The sequence below is a fragment of the Gopherus evgoodei genome, chromosome 12, assembly GCF_007399415.2.
Source record: "Gopherus evgoodei ecotype Sinaloan lineage chromosome 12, rGopEvg1_v1.p, whole genome shotgun sequence".
Classification (NCBI taxonomy): domain Eukaryota; kingdom Metazoa; phylum Chordata; order Testudines; family Testudinidae; genus Gopherus; species Gopherus evgoodei.
The window spans coordinates 7,789,790-7,811,354 of NC_044333.1; the positions used below are offsets into that span (position 1 = coordinate 7,789,790).

General features: G+C 48.7%; 1 protein-coding gene across 1 annotated transcript; it reads right to left on the bottom strand.

The window, feature by feature from the left end:
- Positions 1 to 403: 403 nt before the first annotated feature.
- On the bottom strand, positions 404 to 13,076 carry LOC115660424 (C-C motif chemokine 17-like). Its single transcript, XM_030581851.1, has 4 exons — positions 13,034 to 13,076; positions 2,773 to 2,911; positions 1,326 to 1,440; positions 404 to 788 (listed from the first exon to the last, which is right to left on the bottom strand). Exons 2-4 carry the CDS (start codon positions 2,837 to 2,839, stop codon positions 668 to 670), a joined length of 303 nt encoding a protein of 100 aa, XP_030437711.1. The 5' UTR covers positions 2,840 to 2,911; positions 13,034 to 13,076; the 3' UTR covers positions 404 to 667.
- Positions 13,077 to 21,565: the final 8,489 nt, after the last annotated feature.

Consider the following 21,565-nt stretch of genomic DNA (forward strand, 5'->3'; position numbering starts at 1 on the left):
GTGCCAGAGAGGGGAAGCTGGAGGCCAGGCAGCATTTCACTGATCTGTAGCTTCCCCTGATCAAACACTTCTTGGTCGGGAGCCAGTTGCTCAGGGCACATGCATGTCGTGCCATGAGGAATTGGCTTTGATTGGGTGGTGGACTTTTTTTTTTTTTTTTTAATTCTAGCCCCTGGCCTGCCCTCTACTGACCTCATTTGCTGAGCAAGAGTGCAATGAGCTGCAGCACTGCCCCCTACAGCTGGAGCTGGGAGGTCAACAGAAAGGAGCCCCTCCGCACCCACCCTCACAATGAGGCTTTCTAATTGTGGTTCTTTCAATGAATCAGCAAAGTGTAGCCCGACGAGCCGTTAATACCAACCCGTGAGTAGCATGAACAGTCACAAATGCTAGCAGTGTAGCAATGAAGCTTTATTATATGTGCATCTGTTACAGCTTGTGGGTGTTCTTGCATGGACCCGTACAGTCTGAAACACAACGTAGCTGGCTGTAGTGCACAGTGTGTCCGTCTGTAAGTGCACAGAGCTTGCTCACTCTCTCAGGACTGAGCTGTCTGTCTGTCAGTGCTGAAACAAGAACAGTCCAATGACGTATGTGGAATGAAGACAGGAAATGTTCAGAGACAACCGGAGGCAGTAGTTTCTGGCCTGGCTCTGGAATAGAGCTTTTATCTGTGGTTCTCAGAACGTAGGGCTTGTTTCCTCTTTGCCTGCAAGACCCTGATTGCTCTCTTCACCCAAAGCTTTGAGGGGTCAGCACAGACATTGCGGCCAGCAACCGTCTCCAACCTGCAGATGGAAAAGCAAGAGAGCTCATTAAAAAGGGGCACCTTTGTATTTTAATTTGGAAAAATCTTGCCCTTCCCTTTCCTTGCATCAGTTTCCCACACCCTTGTCCGTCTTGTCGATTTAGAGTGTAAACTATTTGGAGCAGGGACTATAATTTATAAACGTATCTAAAGCACCAGGCACATCGGGGCCCTGATCAAGACTGGGGCATTTAGATGCAATTATAATACAAATAATTATTAATGAATGCTATACCATTCATCTAGGTAGCTCATCCTCTTGAGTCTTGCTAGGCCATTTGTTTCAATAATACCCTGCAGCAAGATTAACGATACTTCTCACTTCTGGAGATTACACCGTGTTACTCTCTTTATAAAGAAAACCTCCCATATACAAGAGCTTAATGTGACCCTGGGGTCTCTGTGATCTGAGGTGACAGCTGGCATCTCAGGCTCACACCTTCTCTGGCTTGCCAGTGAGGTGCACCGTAACAGGGTAGGAGGACAATCAGCCCTGGAGGGAATGGTCTCTACTTACACAATGGCTTGTAAGTGACACTCGCTGGGGGTCCAGTAGAAATCGACCAGTTTAGCAAGCTGAATGGCGCCAGTCACGTAATCAAAGCAACATTCCACGGGAGTAGGCGATTTGGCTGTGAAAGAGAGAGTTAGTTAATCCCAAAGCCATTGCATTAGAACAGACTGGTACTGGGATTTCTCAGGGTCTCTGTTCTCCCTTTTAGTCACCTTAGGAAAACTACATTAAAAGTGTGGCTGACATTGTCTCCACAGGCGTGGGAATTCCCAGGCTAAGATGCAGATAAGTTTAAGAATCTCTGTCCATTTTGGCTATTGTATTGGAGACCTGAATCTGAAAGAAAATGTTAAAGTTGATGGCAAAGCTACATATGGAAACACACCTGGGCCACCTGGTACTTTACTGAGTCATTCTGAGACGCACTATGGCTACAATGCATTCACAGCTACACTGGGTTTGAGCTTAGCTCTGGCCATAAGTCTCCAAAGGGGATAATGATTTCAGGTTTCTCCAGTTTTGGGTGCACAACTTGAGATGCCTTCAGGAGGCCTGCTTTTCAGAAAGCGCTGAGCACCCCATCTGAAAACTAGGCCCCTGGAAAAGGACTCCCTTTGTCTACCCAGAACTTCAGGTACCCAAACTAACTTGTCACTTTGGAAAATGTGGATCAGAATCTCCTGATTCAAAAAAGCCCAGCCTTTTACCACTTAAACTAGAGGGAACTCTCCATTAACTGTTAGCAGTATAGGACTCATGACACACAGTTGAATAATACTAAATGTATGCTGTAGGGGGCAATGGTACAAATACACAGTAGCCAGTATATTATAGTAATTAGAAACAAATTTGCTGAAATGTATTATTCTGGCTTTCCCTCCCTTTATTCTCTAGTACTTAAAGACACTTCCATGAAAACAGATCTTTTGTTTCCTAAAAGCTTGCTCTCTGCTGCTATGTAACCCCCAAATGAAGTCAGAATCCTGTGTCTGTCATGTCACAATTACTTGCCCTGGGAATGATCATAAGTTCACAAGAGGATTATGGCAATCAAATGGGGGACTATCAGCAAGAGGAGATGAACCGTTAAACACAGATCCTATTTACATACAAGTCTCATTAATAAAAGAGGAAGGAATAAAATCTTAATGTTATATTCAGCCCTGCCATAACTGGGTGCAATTTCCATTGGCTCCATTGAGAGCTGGACCTGCACAGTTCAGGGCTGAATTATGTCTAGTCTATTTTTCTCTGTTAATATTCTCTCAGGTGGTTTCCAGAACTCTCCAAAAACCTCTGCTGTGGGCCACCAACTCCCTAATTCCAGACACTTGGGGCTAGAACCTTGCCTGATGTAAATCGATATAGCTCCATAGATTTCAGTGGAACTACCCCTGTCTACACCAGCTGAGGATCTGGCCTCTGCTCCTGTATCAAGTTTCCTACTCACCTGTTGCATATTGATAAGCAAGCCCCAGGAGGAAGGCGGCCAGGAGAGCTGTCCTCAGGCTGATCATGGTGACTTTGAAGTGGGTTTCCTTCTGCTGTAGAAGTGTACCTTTCTTCCCCGGGAAGCTGTGAAGTGAGATCTTGGAGGCAAAGGCAGGCAATTTATTCTGTCTGTGCTGCCTTCACAAGCCGCGTGTCAGCAGAGTTCAGAGAAAAACCAACCCGGAAAGTGTGGAGAGATTCCACAGAATGTGTTTGATTTTAACTTATGAGAAAGGAAACCCTGAGAACAGCCCTGGAAAGCAGAACACATCACTTCTGCATTCTGAGTAAACTAGCCAGTGGTCTGACAGCCTGGCTTCTGCCAGCTTTGGCTACCACTTGCAGGGTGACCTCCACACACCCCCACTCTTGGATTTCCCACACAGAAAAGTGTGTCCTGCACTGCCCGGCCCTTTTTTGGACAGGTCAGCAATTTACCTCCCTCGCACTGTAAGGAAATAATATCGAGCAGTCTGCTACTTTAACTGGGGTTACCAGCCAGCCCAGTTTAACCATGCCACTGGATTAGTTTTGATTAAAGAATAAAACCAGTTTATTTAACTCCAAAGAGAGAGATTTGAAGTGAGTGCAAGTACAAGGCATTGAAGCCAGAACTGGTTACAAGAGAAATACAGATAAAAAGTTCTCTAGTGCTAAAACTTAACTTAGACTTAGTTCAAGATAAAATCTGTATCTCGTGCTTCCAGCAACAGGGCTGATCACATTTCACATCCCCGTTAATTGTGCAAACCTATACAATGGGTGGAAGGGTCTCCCTGACCTCAGCTGATGATCAGTTTATATCCTGGAGGATGAGGACTGACAGCAAGTATAATTTGGGTCCTCTCTTGTGTAACCAGAGATGCTTGACTTAGCGGCTCCACAGTCTGATCCGAGTGCTTTTCAAACTCTGGACATCACCGTGATCCAAAAAACACTTTGTGGTAGGTCATCAGGTCATTAGAAGAGGACCTAAACTGCAGTGGGGAAGGCTATGGAAGCAAGAAGCTGGGAGTAGGCTGTGAGATGATCTCGCTTATGGAAGGACACTTGCAATGCCCAGGGGTTAACCCCTCCAGATACTGGACCAGGATTTAGGAAGTCAAAGAACAGTCCTGAGAATCTATCCCAGGTTTTATAAGGAGCCCAGTGGTTGCTGGGACAAGAGTTTAAGAGTTAGGCCAGGTCTGCACTACAGACTTATACGTCGCTCAGGGGTATGAAAAATCCACCCCGAGCAACATAGTTATCCCAACCTAATCTCCGTGGGGCTGTATGTGATGGGGTTTGTTACAGGGATTGGTTCTTGGTTAGTGTTTCTGTGGTGTGGTGTGTAGTTGCTGGTAAGTATTTGCTGCAGGTTGGGGGGCTGTCTGTAAGTGAGGGCTGGCCTGCCTTCCAAGGTCTGTGAGAGTGAGGGATCATTTTCCAGAATAGGTTGTAGATCGTTGATGTTCTAGAGAGGTTTCAGCTGGGGGCTGTATGTGATGGGCAGTGTTTGTTCTGATATTTTCCTTGTTAGGCCTGTCCTGTAGTAGGTGACTTCTGGGTACCCGTCTCGATCTGTCAATCTATTTCCTCACTTCCCCAGGTGGGTACTGTAGTTTTAAGAACACTTGATAAAGATCTTGTAGGTATTTGTTTCTGTCTGAGGGATTGGAGCAAATTCAGTTGTATCTTAGGGCTTGGCTGTAGACAATGGATCATGTGATGTGCCCTGGTTGGAAGCTGGAGGCATGTAGGTAAGAATAGTGGTCAGTACGTTTCCGGTATAGGATGGTGTTTATGTGACCATCACTTATTTGTACTGTAGTGTCCAGGAAGTGGATGTCTTGTGTGGACTGGTCCAGGTTAAAGTTGACGGTGGGGTGGAAACTGTTGAATTCTTGATGGTGGGGTCAAATTCTTCATGGGCCTCCTTCCCGTAGGTCCATATGATGAAGATGTCATCAAAGTAGTGCGAGTAGAGGAGGTGCACTAGGGGACGAGAGCTGAGGAAGCATTGCTCCAAGTCAGCCATGAAAATGCTTGCATACTGTGGGGCCATGCAGGTACCCATAGCAGTGCCGCTGACTTGAAGGTATAAATTGTCCCCAACTCTGAAAGTTACAAAGCTCAGCCATCAGGTATGCCATGGCCTGATCAGAGATATTGTTCCTGACAGCTTATAGTCCATCTTCATGTGGAATATTGGTATAAAGAGCTTCTGCAACCATGGTGGCCAGGATGGTATTTTCAGGAAGATCACCAATGCACTGTAGTTTCCTCAGGAAATCGGTGGTGTCTTGAAGGCAGCTAGGAGTGCTGGTATCTTAGAGTCTGAGAAGAGAGTCCAAATAGCCAGATAATCCTACTGTAAGAGTGCCAATGCCTGAGATGATGGGGCATCCAGGGTTTCCAGGTTTATGGATCCTGAGTAGCAGATAGAATACCCCTGGTCAGGAGTCTAGGGGAGTGTCTATGTAGATTTGTTCTCGTGCTGTAGCAGGGAGTTTGCTGAGCGGATAGTGTAGTTTCTTTTGGTATGCCTCAGTGGGATCGGAGGATAGTGTCCTGCAGAATGTGGTGTTGGAGAGTTGCCTGGCAGCCTCCTGTTCATAATCCAACCTGTTCATGAGGATCAGGGCTGGCTTTAGGAGGTGCAGGGCCCAATTCGAACAGTTTCGATGGGGCCTCGGCAGGGATGACTTGAAAAAAACACATGTAAAAAAACACGTGGGGCTTGTACTCAATGGGCAGTGCTCCAAGTCTTTGGCGGCACTTCAGCAGCGGGTCCTTCACTCACTCCAGGTCTTCAGCGGCACTGAGGGACCCACCGCTGAAGTGCCGCCGAAGACCCGGAGCACCGCCAGGTGAGTAAAAATTAAAAAGGCGCCTCTAGCCAGGGAAGGGATTCTCACTGGGTGCGGGGCCCGATTTGGGGGAATTGGTGGAATAGGCCAAAAGCCGGCCCTGATGAGGACTACAGCACCTCCTTTGTCAGCGCCTTTGATTATAATGTCAGAGTTGTCTCTGAGGCTGGGGATGATTCACAGCTCCTTGTCTTGTCAGTGGCTACAGCTGTCTTTGGGCATGGTTTGGAATTTGGTAGGGTTGACCCAGGATTCTGACCTTCATATTACCTGGAAATGCAGAGAGCTCTGAGCACTGCCTGAATGAGATAATGGCCTGTCCAAGACTGTGACTGGGTGGTGATGTGCACATCTAGTCCAAGGACAAAGGGCCAGAGTGTGACCGGCTGTGTGGGTTAGATCACAGGGGGACTGTGAAATTTATCAGGAGACAAGAGAGGAGATGGATATGAGGATGGAGGTTGTGTCGAAGACCACGTCAACATAGGAGAAAGAGCCTGTGTATTCTAGGCTGTTCTAGGACCTGTCTCTTCTACCACTTGCGCTCAAGATGGATATCAACTGCCCAGCCTGCAATCGCTGCTGCAGTCAATCACTGGCTGAAACCTGGTGCAGGTTTCCAGGGAGATTTCCAATCCATCCTTCCATACACTAACTACATTACTCAGTGACGGACTATACACCGTTCTGTGAATGCTTTTCCAGCCCAGGGGTGATGTTCAGAGCCCTCCCCTGTAGTAAAGACTGCATCCCAGGTGTGACCAAATGCATTCCCACATTCACACCCTACACATCATTGTAAAAATATGCCTTGTGAGCAGTGTTCCCTCCCATGCGTGGAATGAATAGTGTTATGTGTGCCATCAGTTGCACATATACAAAATGGGAAATGACTGCCTAGGAAGGAGCACTGAGGAAAGGGATCTGGGGGTCATAGTGGTCAAGCTAACTGTGAGTCAACAATGTAATGCTGTTGCGAAAACAGCAGGAGTATTGTAAGCAAAACACGAGAAGTAATTCTTCAAATCTACTCCATGTTGATTAGGGCGCAGCTGAAGTATTGTGTCCAGTTCTGGGTTCCACATTTCAGGAAAGATGTGGACAAATTGGAGAAAGTCCAGAGAAGAGCAACAAAAATGATTGAGCTATGAGGAAAGATTGAAAAAATTGGGTTTATTTAGTCTGGAAAAGAGAGGACTGAGAGGGTACATGATAACAGTTTTCAGGTACATAAAAGGTCATTACAAGGAGGAAGGAGAAAAATTACAAGGGCGGTTTAGACTGGACATTAGGAAAAACTCCTAACTGTCTGGGTGGTTAAACACTGGAATAAATTGCCTAGGGAGATTGTGGAATCTCCATTACTGGGGATTTTTAAGAGCAGATTGGACAAACATCTGTCAGGGATGGTCTAGATAATACTCAGTCCTGCCATGAGGCAGGAGACTGGATTAGATGACCTCTCGAGGTCCCTTCCAGTCCTATGATTCTACGTGCACCAATATGGAGGCAGTGTGACACATCACATTTATATCGGTGCCCATAACAAAATTCATGTGGTGGGGGTGGGGCTGAGGGGCAGAGTGGAGGAGGGGCTCCAAGCTGGGCAGAGGGTGGTGCAGCGCCTTTGAAATGCCTTCTTCTGCCTACAAGCACAATCTCTGTTTGATTTTAGCGGCTCTTCCTCCTCCGGTGCGGCTATCGGTCAGTTGCTGCGCTAGCCGGACGCCTCTGGTGTTACCTTAGATTGTGAAGCACAATAGACTTGTGTAGCATCGGCATAAAGCTAGCAACTGAGCTACAGAGTCTTTTGGAAATACTGAATAGCATCACGGAGAGAACTGAGCCTTTGGGGACTCAGCCCGGGATGGGTCTAGTGGTCGAGGTGCAGGTTCCCTTCTCTACCCCTGGCCTTCAAGGAACAATTCAAACCCTGTTCATGAGATTCCTTGGACACAAGCCCACCTCCCTCAGGCCACGTTGTGACAGACCCTCCTGAGTGCTATAGAGAGGTCCATGATATGAGAACTGACAACTGCCCCAGACCCATGGACAGCAAGAACGTCCATCAACCCAGGACAAATTGAGGCAGGGGCTATTTTGGCTGTAGAACAGGAGGTGTGAGATGATGTGGGCAATAACCAGGTCACCTTGGGCCAGATCTTCTGCTGGTGTAAATCTGTGTAGCTCCCTTCACGCCCACAGAGCTACCTCAGTTTATACTAGCTGAGGATCTGGCCCATTGACTCTCAGAAGCAGGCCCCACTCTCCCTCCCCACCACCAGCACATTCCCAAGATGCTCCTGCTGTAGCTTTGCCATGCAGTGAAGCAACTTGGCAGCTCCAGATAATCATTGTTCTCCCTGGGTTCCACACCTACGTACGGATTCTTCATTGCAGGGGTGGCGAGTGGGCAGGAGCTGAGAGTTGATTTGCAACCTTTAACCTCTAGAAGCTTGAGGAAAGTCCCTGCACTGGCTGAGGTTTCCTTTTCATCTGAACGGACCTCTGGAGAATTCTGCAGTGTATATGTACGGGGGGGGGGGTGGGAAGAAACATCCTACTTCTGCAAACAGGGAAGGAGGAATTCAAGGGAAACCTGTTCTGGCTTGGTGAGAGCTGCTTGACTCTTAAATGCAGTGTGGAAAGGAAGGGGCCAGGGAGAATGTGCACACAGGACCATTGTTTCATCCCCTAGCCTGACTGAAACAAAGCAGGGAACTGATACAGATCTCTAGGCACTTCCTTAGGAGGATACCTGCCGGGTCAGCACAGGGTCAGAAAAAGTCCAGCCCAAAATATGCAGGTGACAGAGCCTTAACCATTCAACTCCTTTCTACCTGGGTTTTCCTCCTGCTTTCCCCTTCTCTCAGTAATGACTCTGAGTTTAATTCATCCCTGCTTACGGGGCGTTTAAACCCCACGGAGAGTCAGGACCTGGCTCAGGTACTAATAATACCTAGTAGATCTCACTGTGCTTTACAAAGGAGGTCAGTCTCCTAATCCCAATGTATAGATGGGAAACTGAGCACAGAGCGATGACGTGATTTGCCAAGCCTCATGGGGAATTAAATGGTACCTGGCCTCATTACTTCTCGTGTCTTGCTTACAACACTCGTGGTAATACACCTCAGAATGGTGTTTGCTTTTTTGGCAACAGTGTTACACTGTTGACTCCTATTAAGCTTGTGGTCCACTATGACCCCCCAGATCCCTTTCTTGCACTGCTCTTCCTAGGCAGTCATTTCCCATTTTGTATGTGTGCAACTGATTGTTCCTTCCTAAGTGGAGGACTTTGCATTTGTCCTTATTGAATTTCATCCTATTTACTTCAGACCATTTCTCCAGATCATTTTGCATTTTAATCCTATCCTCCAAAGCACTTGCAAGCCCTCCCAGTTTGGTATCATCCGCAAACTTTACCAGTGTACTCTCTATGCCAGTATCTAAATCACTGATGAAGATATTGAACAGAACTGGACTCAGAACCGATCGCTGCAGGACCCCACTCGTTATGCCCTTCCAGCATGACTGTGAACCATTGATAACTACTCTCTGGGAACGGGTTTCCAACCAGTTTTGCACCCACCTTATAGTAGCTCCATCTAGGTTGCATTTTCCCTAGTTTGTTTATGAGAAGGTCAGTCTACCCCAGGTGGATCGAATCCCTTCCCCTGCTCCCTGCATCAGCTTTTCTTTCTCAAACCCCCAAAGCCTGAACTCCTCCCAGATCCCCAGTTCTCTGACAGTGGTTCTCATGTCTGGAACTTCCTGGGCCCTCTCCTCAGATCCACTATAGCCCCTTTGTACCACTCCAACTTAACCACTCTTGCCTGGAGTAGGGCAAATGCTGGAGCAATGTAGAACTGACATAGCAACTTCATGCCACTTCTCCACAGTGTGGGGGCTGGCGAAAAGTGAAAATATGTCTTTCTTGCTGCCGGAATAGTGGCCAGAGCTGCCAGGCATAGGTTAGAGCAGCCGTGGGGCTGCTGTAAATTTATGTCAGGACTCCCAGGTGGCCTCTGAATACTAGAGCCACAACTGATGTAAAGCCCTTGTTCCAACCCTCCCACCTTCTCCACCTCTCCTTCATGTCCTGCACTGCTCCCAACATGCCAGGAGCGGGAGCCTCTATTTGGTCTGCTGAGCAGGGTTAGCCACACCAGCGGACCCTGGTCTACATGCCTGTTCCCACTGAAGGAGCTTTGCTGATGCTTCTGCCGCAGTGGGGAATTTCCCAGACACCCCAGCGTAGCTGCAGTCCTATGCTCGCTCCAGCAATTGCAGCTGGAGCTGAGACCACATACACCCAAGCTGAGCCTGGGTTAGATGATTAGTACTGAAGAACTGGGTATAGGTGCGGTTTGCCAGCTGGCCACTAGGAGATGCCATTTCTCCAGGAATAAGACATTATGCAGCAAGGCAGCCTGGCTTCCAGCTAATTGGAAAGCCATTTCCAGTCACCAAAGCAATTAGCGCGAAAAATCAATAAGTGCCTAAATTGCTGTTAATTGACCATCCCTTGGTTAACAGTACACACTTGTGTGTCCTGGTACATGGACAAGTGTCATGGTACAATTCCCCACTCTGAACCTTAGCGTCCAAAAGATGGGGTACCAGCATGAATTCCTCTAAGCTCAATTACCAGCTTAGAACCTGTAGCGCTGCCATCAACCAGGAATTCCAGTGCCTGGTACACTCTGGTCCCCCCAAAACCTGGCCCAGGGACCCCCAAGACCCAGTCCCTCTGGATCTTAACACAAGGAAAGTAAACCCTTTCCCTCACCGTTGCTTCTCCCAGGCTTCCCCTCCCTGGGTTACCCTGGAAGATCACTGTGCTTCAAACTCCTTGAATCTCAAAACAGAGAGGAAAATTCACCTTCCCCCCTCCTTCTCTCTCCCCCTGCCAGACTCTCCCTGAGAGAGAAAGTAATCCTAACACAGAGAGAATATTAACCTTTCTCTCCCCCTTCCCTCCTTTCTCCCCACCAATTCCCTGGTGGATCCAGACCCAGTCCCCTGGGGTCTCACCAGAATAAAAAAACAATCAGGTTCTTAAACAAGAAAAGTTTTTAATTAAAGAAGGAAAAACAGTAAAAATTATCTTTGTAAATTTAAGATGGAATATGTTACAGGGTCTTTCAGCTATAGACACTGGGAATACCCTCCCAGCCTAAGTATACAAGTACAAATTAAAATCCTTTTAGTAAAATACAAATTTGAACTCCTTCCAGCCAAATACACATTTGCAAATAAAGAAAACAAACATAACCTAACTCGCCTTATCACCTAGTACTTACTATTTTGAATCTATAAGAACCTGTATTAGGGAGACTGGAGAGAAACCTGGTTGCACGTCTGGTCACTCTCAGAACCCAGAGAGAACAACAACCAAAATCTAACAGCACACACAAAAACTTCCCTCCCTCAAGATTTGAAAGTATCCTGTCCCCTGATTGGTCCTCTGGTCAGGTGACAGCCAGGCTCACTGATCTCGTTAACCCTTTACAGGCAAAAGAGATATGAAGTACTTCTGTTCTATTAAGTCTTAACTATCTGTTTATGACAACAAAGAACAGGGCTAAGACGACCCTGGCATCACTACAGCCTCCCGCACGGCAACGGAGACACACACACACACCCGCAAAGGATGTGGATGACGTCCAAAGGGGACAGCGATGACCTGAGGGAGGATCCAGGCTTAGCAGGGAGACCAAGGAGACCCAGGAGAGTTTGCTGGCCCTGATGTTACAAGATGGTCACAAAAGATTTGCTGCCCCTGGGTTGGGATCTCTGCTGGAGGCTTGCGTGCAGGCTCGATAGTAGTGTTCGGTCACGTCCACCTGAGGATTTAAACCGCCTGTCGGCCCAGTCCTTTCTCAGGGACCCTGGAGCTAGTGGCTGGCCTGGAAGATTCCCCCAGAGAGGAAGCTTGACACTGGGGCTAGTGCTGGAGCAGGGCAAGCGGGGGCTGTGATGCACATTAGAGACTGCCAGATTACTGATTATTAGCAGGTAAATATGCTCAGTGGTCTGTGATGGGATGTTAGATGGAGTGGGATCTGAGTTACTACAGAGAATTCTTTTCTGAGTGCTGGCTAGTGAGTCTTGCCCACATGCTCAGGGTTTAGCTGATTGCCATGTTTGGGATCGGGAAGGAATTTTCCTCCAGGGCAGATTGGCAGAGGCCCTGGAGGTTTTTTGCCTTCCTCTGCAGCATGGGGCACAGGTCACTTGCTGGAGGATTCTCTGCACCTTGAGGTCTTTAAACCATGAGTTGAGGACTTCAATAACTCAGACATAGGTTAGGGGTTTGTTACCGGAGTGGACGGGTGAGATTCTGTGGCCTGCATTGTGCAGGAGATCAGACTAGATGATCATAATGGTCCCTTCTGACCTTAAAGTCTATGAGTCTATGAGGTAGAGGAGGTGGGCCGGCGACAATGAAAGCGCTGTTCTGTTTGCATGAGCTGCTTGGCTAACGAAAAGAGCTACTGACCCCTGTTGATGTGTGGTGTACTCTGTGTGTGTCACTGCTGTGAAGAGATGAGCCTATCTGAGCACCTCAGGATCGCGTGAGGGAGCACACGCCCTCCTTTCTTATGTTCCGCGGACGGCCTATGGCCCAGTAAGGTCATAGGAACTTCCCCTGCAGATCAGACCAGGGAATCCATCTAGCCAGTGACCTGCCTTCAGCAGTGACCAGTACGTGCTGATTCAGATGAAAGTGTAACACCCACATTGCACCTGGCCAGTGGTGCCCTGCTGTGGGATTCTTTCCCAGACCCACAAGGTGAGTCCAGCGGCCCAAACTTGAGAAGTAGTCGGAACCTGCACCCCTATCGCCACCAATGAGAGCCCAGCATGCTCAGCAATGCTCCTGCTTAGCATTACCCCCCAACAACCCAGCCATCGCTGGTTCACGCCTCTGTCCTGCCTTCAGCACCTAGCGTGACTGGGCCCCTATTGAGTTCTCTCTTAATCAGCTTTCTGCCTCTCCCCAACCCACCTAGAGTCTCCTAGAACTCCATTCTCCCTTTGGCTGGACTCGATTTGCATTCCTTAGCCCCTGGGGGCCACACTGACCCAGGTCCCTCCTGAAGCCCTCCGGCTGCAGTTCCACTCATCACAAACCTGCTCCTTCTATCAAATGTACAGAGTTCTGGGGATTTCTTGGGCCTGTGGGACCTTAGTGAGTTTCCCTGCTTCCCCATCTCTCCCCTGCGGCCAGCTTCTGTAGCATGGCAGGGTTGGCTGTGGAGTTCCTCTACTGTGATATCTCCCCTCAGATCCTTCGCAGTGCTTTACTCCCCTGCTATGCTAAAGGAATTCCAACTGTGTGCTTATCTTCCCCCACAGGTTTACCTTCACAGTCCTTCCGGCACCACTGGCAAGCGGTGGGTGGGAAAAGCACACAAAGCTTCCCGCTCCAGCATGAAGGAACACAGATGGCGCTTGAATGCATAAATCTAAAGCCATGTTGGAAACGATGACGAGCTCTGGCAGAGCCCAGCCAGGATATTACACAACTGAAAAGGCTCTGAGGAGCAAGAGCAAAGGGCCCAGACAATTTTCGGTGGCATGCAAAGCTGTGTTCCCAGAAACCAGACCTCAACAGCTGAGCAATTTGCAAACACATGCATGGTCAGGTTCAGCTGCTCATTATGCAAACTGCTCTGCATGTGTCCTCTCTCTCAGGCTCCCACTCGGACAGGAGGTCCATTGGGACAAATAGCACACTGGTCAGTTCTGGGACACTGGCAGAACAGTGGGTGCAATGACCTGACACTAGCTTTCAACACTTGATCCTTATGGGGCTCATCACAAGGTCGGCTTCCTCCTTGTGCGCCTTTCCTTTCCTTTCCCAAACCAGAAAAACAAAGTCTCTCTGTCCCAATAAAACTCCCTCCCCAAACAACAACCAAATCCTGAGCCCCAAACAGGAGATCAGTTCCCCATGGGCAGAATCTGGTCTCATTCCTTCCCGGAGTAGCCGTTCCTTTCTTCTGGCCTTTCATGCTGAATCCAGTAGAGTTTAAGGTCCCAGCTGCATCTCCTGTCCAGCCACTTACCCCCGCCCTGTCCAATTGCAAACCCTCAGAGACTGGGTGAGGATACCAAGGTTTGGGGCTTTGGTCTACTCAGACAGCCCCATCTCAATGGCCCAAGGGATTTGTAGGACACAGATGGGAAGTCTAGCATGTCACAGGGCTGTCTCCATGGACCTGAGGTTCTCTCTGGCCTTGCCATGTGACAGGGCTTGGTTCTGTCTTTGGCTCCCTGAGCTGGTGGGGGCAGGAAGTGCCGTGGAAGAAGAATGTTCAGCCCTTCAGGGAAGCAACATTTCTCATAGCTCCAGAGCAGCTCTGAAGACTGAGCTTCTGTGCTCATCACCCTTTCCCCAAAGAAGGTCACGGCAAGGTGGGACCATGAGGGAGAAGGAGAGCTTTCTTCTCTGGAGGACAAAATCGGCATGAAAAAAGGAGTGATTCTAGGCTGTTTAGTGGAACCAGAGAACAAAATGTTAAGGCACTGGGGATAACCTATAGAAAGGGAAGTATCCCAATGTCCTCCACTGCTGCCGGAAGAGAATGCACAGACATCCATCCAGCTCACAGGGGCAGTGTGAGAATCACACGAGACGCCAAGGGAAGGACAGTAGGTCAGGTAGGAGCTTGGGACGTTCTGCTAGGGGACCCCTGAAATCTATAGCATACGGGCAGGTCCCCTCTGTGTTCCCAGAACAAGCCGAATAAACCCAGCTGTCCCGAAGCTGGCCCAGGTTTCTCACAAGAGTGACTGCAGGCCAGGGTAGGAGGCTGGTTGCTTCTACAGGGGCAGCCAGACCATTGTGATGGGCTCGGTACAAAAGCTGGTTCCTTATCGCCACAGCCTTGTGGCTTAACAATAGAGTCCTCATCGGGTGGGGTGGGCGGGGGAGACACACACTCACCCTATCCTTCACACCGAAGTGTTGACCGTGCCTGGCAAGCGGAGTTGCTGTCAGACACACTGGCAATATTGAAACACCTCATTGAAACCCGATCCACAGGGCATTTATTCTGAATTCCTTGAAAATGTGGGGGCCTGGGCCCTGCAGGCAGCTCCGTGCTGTTCGGGGAAGTGAGCAGAGCCTGGCTAGACAAGTGAGACTGAGGGGCTAGTGGATTTCCAGGTTGGAACATATGAAAGAAGAAAACGCCCCTCTGGGGCAGCATTCAGAAAAAGAAAGAAAGCAAAGGAAGCCTTTTTATCTAAGCAGGAAGGAGCTCTCCTGAGATACATAGACACAAATGTTCACGGTGAGCCTTCCGGCCCCAGCGAGGATGTGAATGGTGAGGAGATTCCTGATCTTCCAGTTAGTAAGAGTGCAGGTGACCTGACAGCTACTGCAGCATCCATAGCTCCAGCTCAAATGGATGTAACCATACACATTCCTCAAGAAAAGTGTTGATCAGAGAAGAGTGTGGTGGAGGCACAAGAAACAGCTGCTGCTGAGTTTAATTCCTGAAGTCTATGTGATCCAGGACTGTGGACAGTTTCCTGTAACAGTTGCCAGTGCAGAACGCAGCGTCTCCAAGCTGAAGAAAATAAAAACACATCTGCGCTCCACAATGACACAGGAGAGGCTGTTTGGCCTTGCAACCATCTCAATAGAGCATGAGCTGGCCCAGACTGTGGACCTTCAGCAAGAAGCAGTGCAAATCTCTGCAACCTAGAAGGCACAGAAAGCACCATTTTGATTATTCAAACAGATAAAAATGCCAGTGTTTACTATGCAGACAAGAAAACTTACATTTGCTGTTCAGGCATTTGAAAGTTAAGTGTTAAAATTTTTGAACAAGGCATTTTAAATTGTTCATTCTCCTTTCTTGGGGTAGGTAGCAGAGCAGCACCATGAGAGGAGTGGAACAGGAAGATGGGAGAATTGAGACCTTTCAAAGTTTTGGCCCAAATGAGGGAGTATAGGGGCATCACTGGAGTTCCCTGCCTCAGGTGCCAAAATATGTGGGCCAGCCCTGGCTTGGACACATGCAGGAGTTAGCTGCTGGGCCCAAGTCTTTCAGTGCCCTGTGACCTCCAAAGAGGGCATTTCACACAAGCCCATCTTTGTCCTAGATGAATGAGGCATTGTAAAGAACAGACGTAAAGTGTACATGAGCACACACAGAGTGCGTGCGTCCCCCGGCCATCTGCACTGAACTGCACGCCAAATAGCTTCGCCTCTCTGAGTATGGCTACACTTACATTTGTGCAGCGCTGGGAGTTACAGCTGTGTTCGTACAGCTGTGTAGGGCCAGCGCTGCAGTGTGGCCACACTGACAGCTACCAGCGCTGCAGTGTGGCCACATTTACAGCACTTGCAGCGCTGTTGGGAGTGGTGCATTGTGGGCAGCTATCCCACAGAGCACCTCGTCCCATTTTGGCGCTGTGGGTAGTGGGAAGGGGACGGAAGGGTGAGAGTCATTCCGCTTCTTGTCCCAACGCCCCATGGTGCATCGCTACACATCCCAGCAGTTTGGTGCCATTGTGAGTCTGCAGCGCGATTTCTGTTAGAAATGGAGCTTGAGCTGCTGAGGACCTTGCTGATGAATGTTGCCAGCACATCACGCATGGCAGTGGAGCTATTCCTTCAGCTCCAAAGTGACAGTGAGGAGTTAGACGATAATATTGATTCGCCTGACGCGCAAGACACTAAATTGCTTGTGGCAGTAACGGACTCAGCACCTTCGAACGCCGCCTTTGGGCTCGGGAAACAAGCACTGAGTGGTGGGATCACATCGTCTTGCAAGCCTGGGATGACGAGCAGTGGCTGCAGAACTTTCGGATGAGAAAAGCCACTTTCATGGGACTGTGTGAGGAGCTCGCCCCCACCCTGCGGCACAAGGACACGAGATTGAGAGCTGTCCTGCCAGTGGAGAAGCGGATGGCTATTGCAATCTGGAAGATGGCAACTCCAGACAGCTACCGATCAGTCGCGAACCAGTTTGGAGTGGGAAAGTCGACCGTTGGAATAATGTTGATGCAAGTTTGCAGGGCCATTAATTGCATCCTGCTAAGAAGAACCATGACTCTGGGGAACGTGCAGGACATTGTGGATGGCTTTGCACAAATGGGTTTCCCTAACTGTGGAGCGGCGATAGATGGGACGCATATTCCTATTCTGGCACCACCCCACCTGGCATCCGATTACATTAATCGGAAGGGGTATTTCTCTGTGGTTCTCCAAGCGCTTGTGGGTCACCGTGGGCTTTTCACTGACATTTACAAAGGATGGCCTGGAAAGGTGCATGATGCACGCATCTTTCAGAACAGTGCCCTGTTCATGAAGCTGCAGGCTGGGACTTTTTTCCCAGACTGCAAGATCACAGTAGGGGACTTCGAAATGCCCATTGTTATCCTTGGAGACCCCGCTTACCCCTTAATGCCATGGCTCATGAAACAGGGAGGGAAGCTTGACAGGAGCAAGGACCAGTTCAACTACAGGCTGAGCCGGTGCACAATGACTGTGGAGTGTGCTTTCTGCTGTTTAAAGGGACGCTGGAGGCGTCTTTATGGGAAGCTAGACTTGGGGGAAAGCAGCATCCCTGCTGTTATATCCGCGCGCTGTACCCTCCATAATATTTGTGAAGGGAAGGGTGAAACATTCAGTGAGGAATGGCCCTCCGAGGTTCAACGCCTAGAGGCTGAATTTGCACAGCCAGAGAGCAGGGCTACTAGAGAGGCCCAGCACTGGGCTTCCAGGATTAGGGATGCCTTAAGGGAGCAATATGAGGCTGAAAGCCAACAGTAATGTTTGGTGCCTTGCACGGGTGTGAAGTGCAGTGGTTACAATGATTTGCAGTGCCTGTTTTTCCTTTGGGGTACAGTATTTTTCACTTTCTGCAATAATAAAAAATGTTTTAAAAGCCAAGAAATCATTTATTCAAAATACAGTACATAAAAGGGCAGGGGGGTAGAGTGCTGAACTGTACATTCAGAGGTTTGAATATGTCCTGCCTGGATTGCTGTGCAATGCCTGCTGCACTTCAGGATTAATATGCTGCATGGTGATGGGGGTTGAGTGCATAGGGTAAGGATCGTAGTTCTCAGGGCTGGTAGGTGAATGTACAGGTGTTGGGGTCAGCTGGTGGTGGTAAGAACCAGGCTGCTGGAAAAAGGGGTTTTGAGCAAACACTGGGGCACAAGGGAGAGAGCTTTGGGAGTGGGGGGGCTTAGCTTGGTACTGATCTGCCTGCATGGCTACGAGAGACTACATACAGTCCATTTGGCGTGCCAGGAGGCTTATCAGCTGCTTTGTGCTTTTCTTGGTAGCCAATTCCTTTCTCCTGCTTTGTGTTTCCCTCCACTGATGCATTTTCTCTCTCCAGTCCTGCAGCCTCTTATTCTCTCTGGCAGACTGATTCATAACTGCTTTCAGCAAATCTTCTTTGCTTTTACTTGGTTTACGCCTCAAGTTCTGTAGTCTTTCAGAAGGCTGTGATAGGGCCGGAGGATTCAAGGACACTTAAAAAAAACAGAAATAGAAACATTTAATACAGAGGCTGCATTGTTTATTATCACAGGGAAGGAGTTTGTAGACTATTTGTAGCATCATTTACACATAGCAAACAGCACAGAGAGGCCACAGCAGCGAAGACATGGTGAGTAATGGGGTGAGTGTTTCTGCCGTGACTCACCTGGGAAGGGGAGCTGCTTGAGTCAGGGCTCACTGCGGTTTCTGTGCATTGGGGAAAGCAGAGAGCAACTGGGAGGAAAGTGCACTGAACACCACCCCCACAATTGCCACAGCAGTTACTCCTCTGGGAAGGGGAGCTGCGTGAGTCAGGGCTCACTGGGGTTTCTGTGCATTGGGGAAAGCAGAGAGCAGCTGGGGGGGACCTGCACTGAACACTATCCCTACATTTTCCACAGGTTTTTCTACTGCCAGATATATCGCTGCTGCGTGTTACCTGGGAAGAGAGGGAGGGTCTTCTACAGCAATGTGGATTCCGCCCTGGTCCCTATGCAGCTTGCCTGTGTGCAGCAATGGTCCCCCCACCCCTTGTGGCACAGTGGCGCGGATGCATTAGCCTGATTGGGACAAGGACCACGGTGGCTCTCCCTATAAACTTGCGCAAACGCATTGCCCACGCTCTGGCTGAAACTTTTGAAGAGATTACCGAGGCCGATTACAGAGACATGATAGACCAAGTCAATGGGCTATTCCACATCTAGGCATGCATGCATGCAGCCATAACCCCTCCCTCCTCTCCCAAAACATTTCCATCCTTAAAATAAAAGCTGCTTACCAGGAACCCGCTCCTCTGCTTCTTCTTCACCAACAAGTTCCAGCTGCTGCGACTGGCTAGCCTCCTCCTGGCTTGAGAAGAGCTCCTGTCTGCATGCCTCCTGGGACTCCGGGGTGTCTCCCTCCACCCCAGTAGCCTCACTCTCGGCTTCCTCTACACCCTCCCCCTCCTCTCCCTGCTCTGAACTCTCCATCGTGGTCCTTGGATTGGCAGTGGGGTCACACCCAAGTATGGCATCCAGCTCCTTGTAAAAACGGCAGGTCGTGGGGGCAGCTCCTGAGTGGCGGTTTCCCTCCCGGGCTTTGCAATAGGCACTCTGCAGCTCCTTTACTTTAACCCTGCACTGCAAAGCGTCCCGTTCATGGCCCTTTTGCAGCAAGGACTTTGATATCTGCCCATAGGTATCATAATTTCTACGGCTGGAGCGCAGCTGTGACTGCACAGCTTCCTCACCCCAAACACTGATGAGGTCCTGCAGCTCGGAAGTGTTCCATGCTGGGGCTCGTTTGGGGCATGGAGGCATGGTCAGTGATTGATTGATTTGCACTCCACACCTGGCTGAGCAAACAGGAAGAGGATTTTTAAAACTCCCGGGGCATTTAAAGGGTGGGTCACCTGAGCCCAGGGCAGTGGAGTGCAAAACGATGAGCAGAGTGGCTGAAAAGGTATGCTGGGATACCTCCTAATATCCTGGAGGCCAATAAAAGCGCTTGTGGTGGCCACACTTGACCAGCGCTGCATCACCAGTGCCGGAATCGCTACACCCCAAGCAGACCAGGTGTACAGCTAGCGCTGCAGCCAGGGAGTTGCAGCACTGACTGTGCTTTGCAAGTGTGGACACAGAGTGAGTTGCAGCTCTGTAACCCCATCAGCAGCGCTGCAACTCTCCAGTGTAGCCAAGCCCTCTGGAACCCACAGAGCCCTTTGAGATTTAAAAGGTCAGCACACAGCAAACGAAGTCATTGCAGTTACTAAGCAAAATACATTGACATTGCCAATGCAGAGCACTACGTAAGTGCTAACTGTTATCAGCTGGACTATTTTATGTGTATGGAGCGTTCCCCTCCCTCCTCTGCCCCTTCCCTAATAGCACCTGTGGGTACAGTATGCAAGTGACTTCCTCTTCCAAGTCTGACTCTTCTCCACAGAATAACCTGGCCTGTCTGCTGAGGAATACCAGAAGAGCCTGCTTAGGCCTCCCATTCTTCCCATCTTCCCAGTGTCACCCTCCCAGGCAATCCCAAGGGCCAGTGGTGTGAGAGGCAGCCCTGCTGCCCCTGAGACTTGCAGGTGAGAGGAAAGAAGGCCAGAACAAGATGTGCACAGGTCAATGGGAACCTTCCTCTTTCTGACTCCCAGCCCTCTAGTGTGTCAAACAGACGGGAAAGCAAAACCTGAGCCACGCAGAGCCTTGGAAAGGCTCAGCTCTGTATTAGCTTCCTCGGAGAATATCCAAGTACATAATCAACAGCTCTCACTTCCTCACAAGACAAGGAAGAAAGACACATTGGAGGGACACAAAATGGGGCACCAGCTAAAGGGGAGGCACATGCTCCCCCACGTGGCCTGCACGTTAAGGACATTATTCAGTTGCATCCATCTCATTGATGACTGGAGATAATTTTTAAGTCTTCTGAAGCTAGAGAATGAGTTCAGGATGATACAGGCACAGTGAGAAAGCTTCTTATTAGGGCTGTCGATTAATCGCTGTTAACTCACGCGATTACATCAAAAAATTAATCGCAGTTTCAATCACTCTGTTAAACAATAGAATACCAACGGAAATTGGTTACATATTTTGGATGTTTTTCTACATTTTCAAATCGTTGATTTCAATTTACAACGCACAATACAAAGTGCATAGTGCTCACGTTAGATTATTATTTTATTAAAAATATTTGCACTGTAAAAATGATCAACAAAAGAAACGGTATTTTTCAATTCACACAAATGCTGTAGTGCAATCTCTGTGCTGAAAGTGCAACTTGCAAATGTAGAGTTTGGTTACATAACTGAACTCAAAAACAAAACAGTGTAAAACTTCAGAGCCTACAAGTCCCCTCAGTCCTACTTCTTGTTCAGCCAATCCCTGAGACAAACAAGTTTCTTTACATTTACCAGAGATAATGCTGCCCTCTTCTTATTTACAATGTCACCTGAAAGTGAGAACAGACATTCACATGGCACTGTTCTAGCTGGCATTGCTAGGTATTTACGTGCCAGATACTATGCTTGATCTTAGCTCACAGAGAGCCGAGAAGCGATATGCCCCTTCATGCCCCTTCACCACTCCAGAGGACATGCTTCCATGCTGATGACGCTTGTTAAAAAAATGTGTTAATTAAATTTGTGACTCAACTCCTTGGGGGAGAATTGTATGTGTGAAAGTAGAATGAATTATATTGTAAAAATAAGAATGAATTAAAGAAATGTTGTATGTACCTTTAAGCAGAAATAAGAAATGTTGAAATACAGGTGCCAGGAAAAGAAAACATTAGGCATAAACAAGGGTGCTAATGGCGAAACATTAACAGAAGATCGGTAATAGTTAGTAAGGAAATAAGATATGCATGCCTAGCCCAGGTAAACTTATCAGATTCTGCTT

Coding starts and splice junctions, on each gene's coding strand:
- LOC115660424 (XM_030581851.1), bottom strand. CDS start 2,839: ATGATCAGCCTGAGGACAGCTCTCCTGGCCGCCTTCCTCCTGGGGCTT. Junction 1,441..2,772: donor TGCTTATCAATATGCAACAG/GTGAGTAGGAAA, acceptor TCTCTTTCACAG/CCAAATCGCCTACTCCCGTG. Junction 789..1,325: donor TGTCACTTACAAGCCATTGT/GTAAGTAGAGAC, acceptor TTCCATCTGCAG/GTTGGAGACGGTTGCTGGCC.